The 15000-nt window shown below is 37.0% G+C and overlaps 1 protein-coding gene across 2 annotated transcripts in view; it reads right to left on the bottom strand.

Annotated features, from left to right (window-relative positions):
• Positions 1-15000, bottom strand: part of cdh12b (cadherin 12b) — a 320630-nt gene that overhangs the window by 110120 nt on the left and 195510 nt on the right. For both annotated transcript variants that reach the window (XM_087276886.1, XM_087276887.1), the window contains one exon: positions 13361-13480. In XM_087276886.1, the coding sequence (XP_087133012.1) occupies positions 13361-13480 (120 nt within the window). The remainder of the gene's footprint in view (positions 1-13360; positions 13481-15000) is intronic.

Below are 15000 nucleotides of genomic sequence, written 5' to 3'. Positions count from 1 at the left end.
CTGCAGGTGGGAGAGGCTGCTGTACGAGGACTGACTGGGCCGCCTGTCAGTGCTGTGAGGCGGGGGAGGGGCCGGCGGCATCACATGCACCTCGTTGAGAAGATTAGGGAAGGTACAGTATGGAAAAATGACAGTCTAAAAAAAAATCTCCAATAACACACAAAAAAGTAGCTAGATTTGTCGCTAGGGGGGGTCTGAAAAGTCGCTAAGTTGGCAACATTGGCGGCAAGCAATCAGAATGAAGTAGTCCACCGCTTGAGAGGTGTTCAGAGAACACAGACCTGAGAACTTTGGTTCCGACCACAGGTTTTCCCAATAGTTTGATTATTGCGGTTGCCGGATTTTTAATGATTGAAAATCGCGATGACGCGGGGCCCCCTAATCATGCGGGCCCCCCCCCGCGGTGCGTGCCCTGCGGGCCTGTCCGCTTTGCCACTGATCCAGGTACTGACCAGGCTCATTCCTGCTTAGTTTCAGTGAGTAGCCGGTCTTGGGCTGCTGGGTGATATGGCTGTGGCATAATGAAATTTATAATAAACTTATTACAGTAAAAACAAAAGACAATCTCATTTATAACATAATGGAGATACACTAGTTTATGCCTTGATTTGATCGTCGATGTCTCCTGCATAGTCCTTTATTTGTTGGGTGACTATTTACATTTTAAAAACTGAGATTCATTTACAACATTTAACTGAAACATTTAATTTCAGTTTGCTTTTTTGTAGCTCAGCAATAGAACATTCATTCATTCATTCAATCATTCATTCAATCATTCATTCATTCATTCATTCATTCATTCATTCATTCATTCATTCATTCATTCATTCATTCATTTTCCTTTGGCTTGGTCCCTTTAATCATCAGGGGTTGCAGAATGAACTGCCAACTTAGCATATGTTTTACACAGCGGATGCCCTTTCAGCTGCAACTAAGAACTGGGAAACACCCATACACACTCATTCACTCATACACTATGACCAATTTAGTCTATTCAATTAACCTATAGCGCATGTCTTTGGACTTTTGGTGGAGGCCGGAGCACCTGGCGGAAACCCACGTGAACAACATACTGTATAAACTCCACACAGGAATGTCAACTGACCCAGCCAGGACTCGACCAGTGATCTTCTTTCTGTGAGGCGACAGTGCTAACCACTGAGCCACCGTGTCGCCAGCAATAAAACAAACAACTCACCAAAAAAGTTCTCGATTATTCTTACTCTCTTCTCAGATGGGATGGTGGGTCAAATCAAAGGTTACAATGGACCAACTTTGGCCCTATATTGGGAATATCTGCCTTAAACAAACTGCAAAAGCTCTTTTTGAGTGTAGACATTTTTCTAAGCCAACACAATTAAGCTTTAAAACAGGGGTGCTCATCCCTGGTCCTGGACCCTCCTGAAAAATCCAGCTTAAACCAGCCTAGGCTGGTTGGCTGGTCGACCAGGCTGGTTTTAGAGGGGTTTTGGCCACTTCCAGGCTGATTTCCAGCCATTTCCAGCCTGGTCTTAGCTGTTTGGGCTGTGAGATGACAAGCTAAAACCAGCTTGACCAGCCTAGCAGGCTGGGAGCCCATCCAAAACCAGCTATGTCCAGCTTAAACCAGGCTGGTCAAGCTGGTTTAAGCTGGGTTTAGCTGGTCATTTTCCAGCCTGACCAGCTAAGACCAGGCTGGAAATGGCTGGAAACCAGCCTGGAAGTGGCCAAAACCCCTCTAAAACCAGCTTGGTCGACCAGCTAATACCAGCCAACCAGCCTCGGCTGGTTTAAGCTGGATTTTTTAGCAGGGGAGATCGACATTCCTGCAAAGTTCAGCTCCAACCTTGATCAAACACACCTGAACCAATTCATTAGGACCTCAACAGCACTTGATAATTACAGGCAGGTGTGTTTGATGAAGTTTCAATGGAAATCTGCAGGAAGGTCGATCTCCAGGAACAGGGTTGGTCACGCCTGTGTAACGGAGGCCAGCTAGCGTGTGCTGTGCAGGTAAACCTCACTCCTCTGACTTCTAAAGGTGCTCTAGCGACAGGTGCTAGAGGCCATGGTCTTTAGCCTCCTTGTTAGAGCAACCGACTCCCATGCGGAAGGTTGCCAGTTCAATCCCAGCTCTGGGCGGGTTGGGTGGTGTAGGACCGGCGGGGTTTCACCTGCTTTAAAACAACATGAATGCCTGAAAGCCTCAGCAGAAACTTTGATTCTCACTGGCTGTTTTCATTTTCCTCCCTAATTTCTAGCATTGCTTTTTATTTTTAGCTATTGGTTCACCCAGCCTGATCTCAAGGAGTAAAACGTAAGTTTTGCCAGTTTAGTGGCTAATTTGTATGAATTCGTACAAGTTCAGTCATATGAAATTGTACGATTTTAAAAATGAGGCGTGGCACCTAACCCCACCCCTAAACCCAACCGTCATTGGGGGATGAGCAAATCATACTAAATTGTACGAATTAGAACGTACGAATTCATACAAATTAGCCACTAGATCAAAAAGTTACGAATTGCCATGAGATTGTGTTGGTTCACCCGACAGCATCTAATGGAGATTTACCACATCTGATTGATCAGATTTGAATGAGCATCATATGCACGCAGCAAACAATTGCTTGACACATACAATTAATTAACTGTATTGCATTCTTCTGCTTCATGAATATTGCATATATGCTATAACTGCGATAATCATAATTCTTCGATATATTGTGCAGCCCTGATTAGTATTATTTTAGAGTTTGAGTAAGGGTTATAGATGATACATTATCCTCCTGGCTCAGAAAATATATTACCCATGGCTCATCCAGATAAGTATTTCCTGGCTAATGAGATGCTAACCGTTTGTAAAACCTTTATCATGGTAGGTTTTAATCTGCATAAAACAGAAAACAGCGTGCTTTCTCCCAGCGGAACAGAACTCAAACACTGAGTCAAGCTTTTTAACACCACATGGCCCTGTTAACCTCTAATTCCTATACAGTTTGATATAGAAAGCCTCCTTATTAAAGGCTGAAATTCTGTTGCATTTGACCACTCTTAACCTTTTCACTGCCTGGTAGAAAGAAATATTGTGGATTTAGTACAAGTGAAGCAGCACAATGTTTAAAAATATATACATTTCAAAGAGATTAGGGTTATGGTGAGACACTTACTATGAAAGTTTTTTTATATATATATATAAAAAGCATGAGTTTGAAGTTCATTATTTTATAAAATACCCATATTTTACAAAAAAAAAAAAAAAAGTTTACTGCCTTTAAGTAATAGTATTTTAAAATGGCTTCTTCAATAAATGGGAGACAAGCAAAAAAAAAAACAAAAAAAAAAAAAACACAAGCAATAACCCCAATACATAATTTATAATACTGTAATGACCTGGTCCACAACACTATAACCAGGTGGAAAATGGTAAAGAGTTATTGTATGTGTTATATTAGTTAAATACATGGGTTGTTTTGTTATAAACTTTATGTTTGTTTATGTTGGAGTTGGCTTCTGTGTTTTAAGCCCAATATTTCCTTGGTTTATAAAATATTGGCCATCACCATGTACGAGGGTGGTGTGTAAAGAAAGCAACGCGGTGCTATGGCCTATTCATTAAGAGCTGTTCATGTTTTGAGCTCATTAAAAAAAAAAAAGGTTAACTGACAGTGCTGCCTCCTACCTGCTTGTTCTGCCAGATTGCAGACACAAGTGTTCTCCATGCTAACATGCTAGATAACGCAAAGTTATGTGCCATAAATGTTAGCACCCTGCTAGCCGTTTTAAATTATTTTAACTATTTAGCCAGGTTATATTAGCTCCAGTTGCCCATGTACAGCAATTATTATAATGCCATTTATTATTTATGATCTCATGCTTAATCCATTCACTTTTACTAGGGCTGGGCTTTCACTGGATTTCATGTTTCATATCATTTGATGTAGATAATTATTGGACATTTTTATTAACAATACATTTAGGAATATTAGAATTTGTTTTTTTATTTAACCACTTTATTTTGATTTACCAACATTACGAAGGCAAATAGTTTTAATAGCAAAAAACAAAAATATTTCAACAAAACATCTCATGTCTTAAAATAAACACAAGTGTTTAAGAGACTTTTGAACTTGATGAATAAAATTGTACAAAGTGTAAATACTGAACAATCAAAGCAAACTTTAAGGTGTGAATAATAATGATACAGTAAACCTCAAACTCTGTCAACAACACAAATGATGATAATCAAATCTGAGCTTTCAAGTAAAGGAGCTAACCATCAATATTTAAATAAATACTGCAGCATTACAGATTGTGAAGTTGGATGGCTATATTACCCACTATGCTGAAAAATCTTTCAGATGGGGAGCTAGTGGCTGGGATGCACAACAAAAGAAACCAAAAAGCCACACTAGCGACATCCTTACAACCTTTTTTATTTACAATCTGCTGCTATACAGCACTCATTTTCGCATGTGTTGTCATTCTGACCTGAAGTGACAAGCGCAAGCGCATGGTTTCCCTCACCATTTACAATGGACTTTGCACTCGCACTCCCCCATCTTTCAGCAAATCATTGCTGCAGCTCCAATGCAAGTTTATGGAGAAAAGCTAAAAGCACAGCAGTGTTTGGATGTGCTGTGTTTGTCTCAGATAATTAGTGCCATAGCTGAAATGTGTATAATCCATAATTCAAAAGTTCAAACTTAGCTGATGATTGATTTTAAGCAAGTTTGGCATGCTGTGCCGGGAGAGAGCCCTGAGCTCAAAAGGTCCTTGAGCCCTGGGCTCCCTCCTGTTTGCAGACCGAGAGGGGACCTTTAAGCACAGGTAGATCTCAACAACTCCCCCTTTTTAATATGAACTGATGAATAAAATGATTGCTATGAAGAGATATGCTGCTGGATGAGAGTTTGACTGTAGTGCTAAATTTAGATTGATCAATTCACTTGCAGTGCATGTTTTTGGTATGTGGGAGGAAACCGGAGAACCCGGGTGCAACCCGCGCGAGCACTGGAAGAACATGCAAACTTCACACAGAAATGACAGCCGGCCCGTTAAAGGACTAGAACCGGTGATGATCTTGCTGTAAGGCAACAATGCAAACCACAAGGCCACCATGCCACCCTATGAAAGGAAAGGAGGAGGAGTAGGGGTAGAAGAGGGGAATTCTTCAAATCAAAGATGACTGTAGTGAGAAACCCTGGCTCTTTATAGTGGGTTAGGAGTTGTCTGATTGGTGGATCATCCATAGTTAATGCAGAACCAGCCGTGTTCAATCACAATCACAAGATACTCTTAAAATTAGTTTATAAATAAACTTCACAAAGTGTGAAGCAGATTGGTTAGTCCTACTTAAAGGTTCAGGACACCTCGGAGAACTTTTTTTTTGTATTAACAGATGTGTGTGTGTGTTGAGCATCAGTTAAGACAATGTTAGCACCTGTCAGCTTTAATTGTGGGGAAAACTGGATCATTTTGAGCTTTTGGCAGCTAATTTCAGCTTCCGGGTTTAAAATGATTTTTGGGGCGGGATCAAAATCGGCGACGTAGCGCAGTACTGCAAGTGCAATGATGACGCGTCGGTTTCTCATTATTATTCATAGCGGAGTTTTCTTATCCTATGAGAAGAGCCGGCTGTTTAATTATTCATGAGACCTGCCAGACCTGCCAGTGTCAAGCCCGAGCTGAGAGACACGGAAACCACGGCACAGTATTTAGCCGTTCATGAAGGCTCATATGCGTTTGTTTCCATCATCCACAGGGTTTGTTGCATGTTTTCCCCCGCGATCTTGTCAGGGCCGATCATACAGCAAAGCTGTGTGTGTTGCTAGCATTTTTGTCGGGAGAGCAGCACGAGAATTAGAGAATGGCGGACGCTGTCTTTCATCAGGAGTTCGTTCACATTCAGACACATCGCCGTGCTGCTGTGTTTGCCTAAATCCTCCAGATTACCAGCAGGGTTAATGGTTAAAATAGACGGGTCAGGAGACCTGCTGCACTGAGTCTGCTGGATACGGGGATTGAGGTAGAATCCTCATTTATAGTGTTTACATGAACACGATTATCTTTATAATGATATAAATTGTTGTTGTCTGTATATGAAATGACAAATAACAAATGTAGCAGGGCATTAAATCACTGTTCATTTCTTTGCATTTTAACTTTGTAAACTATAAACTCATGCGTCTCCTCTTTGTGTCTCATTTTGTGAGCTAACTGACAACAGCAGTTATTCGCTCCCCTTCTCCCCTGCTGGCCACGCCCACTCCTGCCCGATGCTCGCGGAGCTCCATGCCCATTAATCATGCATCTTTTTAAAAAATTCTGAAGTAGACTTTAACCGAAAGAGGGGGGTGTCATGGCCCTTTAAATGAATTGTGGTGCGTTTGCAGCATTTGGAAAAAGGTGTTTTTAAATAGGCGAGGCTGGAAAATGCCCACAGTTCACGTGCACACTGATTGTATGTGCGTTGTGCAAGTCGCGCACATCCATTGGAAATGATAAACGTGCACCCTAAGCTTATTGGCATTGCTTCCAAGCGCATGCTCAGCAGCCACATTTTAATAAAACTATAGTGCTTCATACGGAAATACTGAATCTTTTTTTTAATCAATATTGACAATGGTGTTCAGTCAATTAAAATTTATACCAATTTTATCGCTCAGCCCTAACTTTTACTGCATCACATTAACTCAATGTTTACTAATTTTGTACCTGAAATATTCTTTTATACATGATGGTAAGCTGAATGGGGAAGATGAGAAAATGCATATGTAAATTTGTGCATCCATATAAATGTCTCTAGGGTTTTGATATCATACTGACAATGACTATTTTTGCACTTACTGTACTGAAGTAGACTCCATAGATGCTTAAATCTACAGTGCATAAGAAACCTACATGGTACATTAAATGCACATATATTTCTTTAGAAATGTTTTTTTTTTTTTTTTTTTTTTTACACTATATACAATTCAGAGCACATAAATGCTTCTAGAAATCAGCTTTTAACAAAAGAAAAAAACCTCTCTCTTTTCTAACTGGGGTTCTTTGAAGCTCGTATAGATTCTAAAGCACAAAAGAACTTAAAATGTTCTCTGCGCGCATCAGACTGTAAAACCCTGCCTGCATCCAGTGTTATACACCTTTACCTTCAAGTGTTTTTTTTTTTTTTTCTCCAGCTAAAAGATTGAGGTCAGTCCTAAAACCTCAGATTCTTGACAGTCTTAACAATGTTGCAAAGCCAGTGTAGCAACACCTTTCCTTGCTCTCCCTCTATAAAGCACAACTAATGCGTTTCCCAACTCCACAAGAAGCTTTCCCAGATCAAGAGAGTGCTTCATAGGATGAATTAGACATGGTGGTGAGTGGTTAAGAAGGGCATGGACCTTCATACAATGACATTTTCAGATGAAACGTAAATGGGATGTCACAAATGATTCTCAAGGTTTTTTTTTACTTTAGCTTCTCTCTTTGAAGTTTGTGTGGTAATTAAAAAAAAAAATTCCCTCAAAATTACAATTTACTGCACAACCATGCACTTTTCATACACTGAAGGTAGACATTCTACTTCAGAAACTCTTCTTCTACTCTAATGTAAGGAAAAATTATAAAAATTAGAAGTAAAATGTGGCAAACTCTTATTTTTAGTCCATTTAAACCAATATTTGACACAAAAAATACATTGTAAAAAAGATCTGTAAGTTGATTCTTGTTTTTATTTGTTATTTTTCCCCATTTATTTATGCTTTTGAAATGCATTATGGGACCTTGATCTTTCTTCCAACAACTTTTAGCTTAGAAAAGTTAGAAAAAGTGACTTTTTTTACTGTTTTTCAAATATTTATCATTTAAAGTGATATCATGTCTGGTTTGATGTTGTATAAACCTTATGTAATAAACTGCCAGAATATTTCCTATTTTTTTACAGATGTCACAAACGCCAGTGATCTAGCCTTTGCAGATTGATGGAAAACATTTACTATAAACTGCTTTACAATTCTGCCACTGAACTGCACTACATTTCCCATCTGGCACCTCACACACACACCAGCTCTGGATCACCACTGATTACTTTCACACAGTTGTAGCTCATGAAGACTAATTACAGACGATATATACACCTTACATTCACACACTGCTGAGTCTTGTTTATCTGCTAACATTACAAAGCAGTTTTTCCTTGTCTAGTCTTCCAGTGTTTGTGAGCATGTTTAATTTTTTTGCTGCCTAGCTTGAGCATTTGCCTGTGTTTTGTTTTTGTATTACCCTTATGTTCCTGTTTGCTCCTGCTTTTGACCATTGTCTGCACGCTTTTCTTGTTAATAAACTGCATGTGGATCTGCACGTCCGTTGTCCAGCATCAAACTTTACTAAACTTATTTTTCCAGGGACAAAAGTAGTGTGGGCCGAAAGAAACAAATCAATTTTTTTCTGATTTCAGTGTCGTGTCCTGTGGTTGGCTTGGAATTTCAGCTTTAATGTGTTTGCATTTAAGTTAATTATTGTAGCATTTTTTATTTATTTATTTTTACTTATTACAAGTTGTGTTTCTCTTTTCATGTGTTACACTACAGATCAATTTACAGGTTATTTAGTGCAATAACACATCCTTGAGTTTGCAATCTCTGAGTTTTTTTAGTTTAAAAGTAAATCAGGTTTAAAAGGCAAGAGTTCCTGTGGGGACGAAAGTAACACTGTTATTTATGTCCCACTGATAATAGACAAACCTTATTTTTCACTTCCACATTGGAGTTTGCAGTGTTTGGATTCAGATGTTTTATAAGATTAATGCATATTGCCAATACCACTAATAAAAAATGTAGAAAATTTTAGAAATTGCATTGTTGGATTGCATTTTAAATATCCGATGGAGCTGAAATTTTAAATGAAAATGCAATTATTATTATTATTATTTTTTTGCAAATATTATGAACAAAATATGCTTGCAGTAACATTAACGAGATCGTAGTCAGGTATATTAAAAATGAACAAGATTAAGCGAGTAAATCTAGCAAATAATGTTGTGGTACTTTTGGCCCAGCCGTGTGTTACTTTCATTCCCGCTGATGGGGTCAAAAGTAACAATGTGCAAGTTTTGTTTAAAGTGAAGTTATATTGGAGTTGTTCAACATTCATGCAAGATAACAGCTGCTTTTCATATATACTCTCGTAAGTTAGTATCCACAGCAAAAATATATTTCTGCTAAAAACATAATCTTTTAAAAAAAATGGTATTTTCATCCCTGCTCTCCCCTACATTATATTATTTCAAACCAATAAAATGTTGATAAAAGTCCATTTGTTAAACTGTAAACTGTAACTGAGTTAAATTTTCAACATCAAAAGTCGACAGATCAGAGATCAACATCCCATAATGCAATTCACAACTGCAAACAAACAGACTTGTGAATCACAAAACAAGGAAACTGTTAATTAACATACATTTTAACAGTGTTACTTTATTTAATTTTTTTTCCCTCTGTCAAACCAAAAAGAAGATATTTTAAAAAAATGAACTGAACTAAACTGAACTTTAACTCTGAAAACTGGACTGACACAGTTCCAATGTCATATTACTCCAATTTAAGCTGCTTTGACACAATCTACATCGTAAAAGCAACTTTAAAAATAAAAATGAATTGAACTGAATTGATCTGAAATATGCTGAAAACCGGTAGCCGTTGACTTCCATGGTATTTTTTTTCCTACTATGTTCAACAGAAAAAGGAAACTCAAACCACTTGAATATAAGTACTGTAAATGGTGAGCAAGTACTTATTTTTGTGCAAATTATTTTGTTAAGGTGTGAGTTTTCAGAGTCTTTTTCCTCTCAGTTCTGTGTTTTACCCCCTGCCTTTGTTTCCAGCCTTCTACTCGCAGGTTTTGTTTACTGTCGGGTTGTGTTGCCAATTTTTTTGATATGGTCTGGGACAAAAACAGATTTTTCTTCCTTACAAGTCATTTGATTTGTTCAGCTACAGAATGTCACCCTTTGGGCCCCCCTGGGTTCGCTGATATCAGGGTATTATATTTTTATTCATATATTCATGTTTGCTATACTCCATTCTTTTACAACCATACTAAAACAAGCTGGAAATGCCCACGCATGCCCTGTACAATAAGTTTGTCTTGTAGGTTTGAGCTTTTCTTTATTGGATACTACAGGCTACTGAATGCAAAGGATGTCTGTTTGTAGATTCACAATCAATGGAGTAAACGCTCCTCACCGGGGAGTGATATGGACTTAAAAATACAATATATAACAATATTTTATGTTATAGTTTAAAATAATTATCCTCCGGGTGCTCCGGTTTCCCCCACAGTCTAAAGACATGCACTATAAGTGAATTAGACAAACTAAATTTACCATAGAGAATGAATGTACATGTGAATGCAAGAGTCTATGTGTGTTTCCCAGTACTGGAATGCAACTGGACACTAAAATCTGTATTATTTCTGTTCTTCAGTATTTTATAAGCCTAAATTATATGTTTTAATGCAATGCCAACTGATCTAGCCTTCATCACTGTATTGAGTGCTATAAAATAGCATGATTGTTTCTCAATCTTTGATTGCAAACATGTCTGGTCACAAAAAGGAGTGATTTCAAACACTCAACTGATGTGAATTAGGGAAAAGTATATCATTAAATCTGTGGGCAAACAGGCTCAATACTTTAGTAAATATTTGCAAAGAACAATTGTAGGTTTTATCATTATCATTACAATAACGTTAGATTTTTCTTGTTGTGTATACATTTTTTACAGGTATAAAGCAGGGAAACTAAGTGTTAAACATGTCACCGTTATTCTTAGAAAAACATAATTTTAAAGGTGCTGTTGATCCATATTTGCAAATAAAACTGAACTAATTCGATTACAAATTAAGTTATGTGTAATACAATTAAATGACAATGAAGAACACATAAAGAAAGGAATGTTCAGAAAGGCAGTGAAAGCCCAGACAGCAGCTAAAATCTCACATAAGTTCTTCATGTAAATGAATATTAGCTGCTTCAGTCTAACATCTGCATTATCAGGATGATGGAGATGAAACTGGAGTGAACATTTTAGCAAGACAATGATCCAAAACACAGAAAAGTAAACTCTCAAATGCTTTCTGAGAAAGAAAATCAAGCTGTAGAATGGCCCAGCCAATCACCTGACTTGAATCCAATAGAGAATACTAGATGAAGATTAGATTTGATAGACGAGACCCACAAAACTATCAAGAATTGTACACTCGGTTGTCATTCCATTGTTATACATAACTAGTTTTTGGTGTTATTTTTATTTGTATATTGTATGGGTTTTTACCAAAATCTGGTTTAATTCCATGTCAATAGCTCCTTTAGAAATAATATTCCTAGGAAAAATACTGCATAACAATATATTCACTGAGACTGTTTACTTTTGCTGCTTCAGTTGGACATGCTACAGGTCTACCAGTCATATAAACAGCAATAGAATCCATGTGCTTTTACTGTACATTAATTATCTTCTAAAACATACAACCTTTTTTTTTTTTTTTTAATTATAGATATTTGCAGGCCTGTTTAGCTGACAAGGTGCCAGTTACTGTAAATTCATTTTGATTTACGAAGCCATTTTTCGAGGCCGGCCATGCACATTATCAAATCAAACCCCAGAGCTTATTTGTCTAATATGGTCAATAAATGTAATTATGTTGAAACCTGTGAACTGTGAAATGAATGAGCCTGGTCTGTTGTATAACATAAGCGAAGCACAACTTATTTGTGGCTGAAATAATTAATTATTATTTTTTTTTTATGTTGCAAACATTTGTATGTATATGGGTAGTTGATTTGATGTGCAGTTTCACTGTTACACATCACAAATATGAATATATTTGTAATGTCGTCATTTAAAATGCAGGAAATGGTTAAACATTTCTATGTTTTCCATGCACCTCTGGTTATAAAATCTGATGTGCTATTTTTTTAGATTGAGGCAAATTTTAAAACTGTCCTATGGTATGACAAAAGAAATTCAGCAAGTCATAGAGAAAAAAAAAATATTACTAATAATTTCATATTAAAGCACTATATGAAGATAAGTGCCCAACAGTGAAGATAAAGTGCTCTCACACTATTTGCATAATATTATTAGTTTTTTTTTTCTTCTCGTTTTTATTGCTATATACCAAAGAAGAGTTTTATGGTGCATTTCAGTAAAAAGTAAAAAAAAAGCTGAAAACATTGACAAAGTTTGTGACCCCTTATATTTTCTCAAAACCTTCCAACCCCTTATATTTTCTCAAAATTGTGCGACCCTTTATATTTTCTCAAAAGTTTGCAACCCCTTATATTATATCAAAAGCTTGTGACCCATACATATTCTCAAAATTTTGCAACCCCTTATATTTTCTCAAAAACCTGCAAATCCTTTTATTTTCTCAAAAGTTTTTTCCCCACATATATTTCTCCAAAAAACGTATATTTTCTCAAAACTTTGTGACCCCCTTATATTTTCTCAAAAGTTTGCGACCACTCATATTTTCTCAAAAGTTTGTGACTCCTCATATTTTCTCAAAAGCTTGTAACCTCTTATATTTTATCAAAATTTTGCGACCCTTTATATTTTCTCAAAAGTTTGCAACCCCATATATATTTCTCAAAAGTTTGCGACCCCTTATATTTCTTCAAAAGTATGCAACCTCATATAATTTCTTAAAATGTTACGTACCCTTATATTTCATCAAAATCTTGTGAATCCTTATATTCTCAAAAGTTTGTGACCCCTCATATTTTCTCAAAAGTTTGTGACCCCTTATATTTTCTCAAAAGATTGTGAATCCTTATATTCTCAAAATTTTGCAATCCCCTATATTTTCTTAAAGGCTTGTGAATCCTTGTTCTCAAAGGTTTGTGACCCCTTATATGTTCTTAAAATTTTGTTACCCTTATATTTTCTCAAAAGCTTGTGACCCCATACATTTTTTCAAAATTTTGCAACTCCTTTTTTTTTAAAGCTTGTAAATCCTTAAAGTTTCTCAAAATATTACAACCCCTTATATTTTCTTAAAAGCTTGTGACACCATCCATTTTTTTTATTTTTTTATTTTTCTCAATCGTTGCAACTCCTTATATTTTCTCAAAAGTTTGTGACCCCATATATTCTCTTAAATGTTTGTGACCCTGTATATTTTCTTAAAAGTTTGCAGCCCCTCGTATGTTCTCAAAAGTTTGTGATTCCTTATATTTTCTTAAATGTTTGTGACCCCATATATTTATCCAGTCGGATTTCAAACTACATAATTAAATAAATAAATATATAATATAATATATTTTTATAATAAAATAAAATAAAATAAAATCACTATCTACTTGTCAGCTACCCATATTTCAGAGTTGCTTTACCTGTTTTGGGGTCCACAGAGAAATACGGCTGGCCATGCAAAATGCTGTACACGACTCTGGCACTATTTCCATATGTAGGGTCATCTGCGTCTGTTGCCGTCACCTTCATCACATACGTACCTGCAAATAGACAGAGTACATTCGTTTTTGTTAAACTGCATGAATAGATAGAGAAAATGTGCAAGACGTGCTTTGTTCAAGGTTATTACTGTAATAGCTCATGGTTCGGCCTTTACATTGAATGTAGGGTTTGACTGGGACTAGAAAACAGGCACATCATTATATGGAATGGGTTATGAGCGGACTGATATAAAGCCTAGCAGATGGCAATGTACTGATTTTCCACTGTATTTTGATGACAGTTTTTACAATACAAAGGCAGCACTTTTAGATTACCCAATAAATGACAAATGGTCCATACTGTAGAATGAGCTGATGGTCATGGGCTGCTGAAACGCTGTGTTTTTATGAAATGCAGCAGAATACGGTGCTTTGACCATCTCACCATTTTGCAAGAATGATGTGTTGTCGCTCTGGCGTATTATAGAAACGACTCCTTTTATTTCCTCTGTAGAAATAGTTTTCAGAATTCCTTTTTTGATTATATCAATATCATGTTCCTGCTTTTGTGATATCCCTCATGTGTAGTTCATTTACAGTTTTATATAATGATTTCCATCCGTCCAAATGTGTATTCTGCATCTTTTAAATGTGATTCAACATTAGACTCCATAGTCTTTTCATTAAATTCCTCTTTCTCAAGTGAAATAAAATACTCATCTTTAGTGGCAATTAAAAGTAAAAATAGAATGACATGTAATCCTCCATGCATCCTTCCAGACCTTTACTACCAGAAGTGGCTTTGTGATTCACGTGTATTCAGAAAATTTATTTACCTGACCTGCACCACTTTTAAATGAAACCGAGTTGTATGGGACCTGTACATTTCTAACGCAGAGTTAGACTATAAAGTATTTTCATTGCATTTCCAATCACTTTTTTTTGGCCAATCACTTTTAAATAAAATATTTAATTAACAAATTTAAATGTATATATTTTTAAATGTCAATAATTTAACAACGGGGCGAGGCAGTGGCGCAGTAGGTAGTGCTGTCGCCTCACAGCAAGAAGGTCGCTGGGTCGCTGGTTCGAACCTTGGCTCAGTTGGTGTTTCTGTGTGGAGTTTGCATGTTCTCCCTGCGTTCGCGTGGGTTTCCTCTGGGTGCTCTGGTTTCCCCCACAGTCCAAAGACATGCGGTTTAGTAGGCTAAATTGTCTGTAGTGTATGAGTGTGTGTGTAAATGTGTGTGTGAATGTTTCCCAGAAATGGGTTGGGGCTGCGTAAAAACTTGCTGGATAAGTTGCCGGTTCATTCCGCTGTGGCAACCCCGGATTAATAAAGGGACTAAGATGACAAGAAAATGAATGAACACATTAACTGTGTCTCATTTCAGAGGCTGCATCCTCGAAGTGCACTGCGTCATCGTGGCGCGACAAAGGCTCATTTAAAAAAATAACAACAATAATCGAAGGCTCCTTCAAACAGCCCTTCACAGCCTCCAAATTTGTCCTTCGCTTCCCAGGTAATGAAGGACACGACCGGTGGATCCTTCGCAGCCTTGAACGTCCCAAGATTTATT

This window comes from Danio rerio, chromosome 12 (assembly GCF_052040795.2).
Source record: "Danio rerio strain M-AB ecotype USA chromosome 12, GRCz13ab, whole genome shotgun sequence".
In the NCBI taxonomy this organism is placed as follows: domain Eukaryota; kingdom Metazoa; phylum Chordata; class Actinopteri; order Cypriniformes; family Danionidae; genus Danio; species Danio rerio.
Note: the sequence above shows the minus strand (reverse complement) of the source record. Positions and strands in the feature narration are given on the sequence as shown.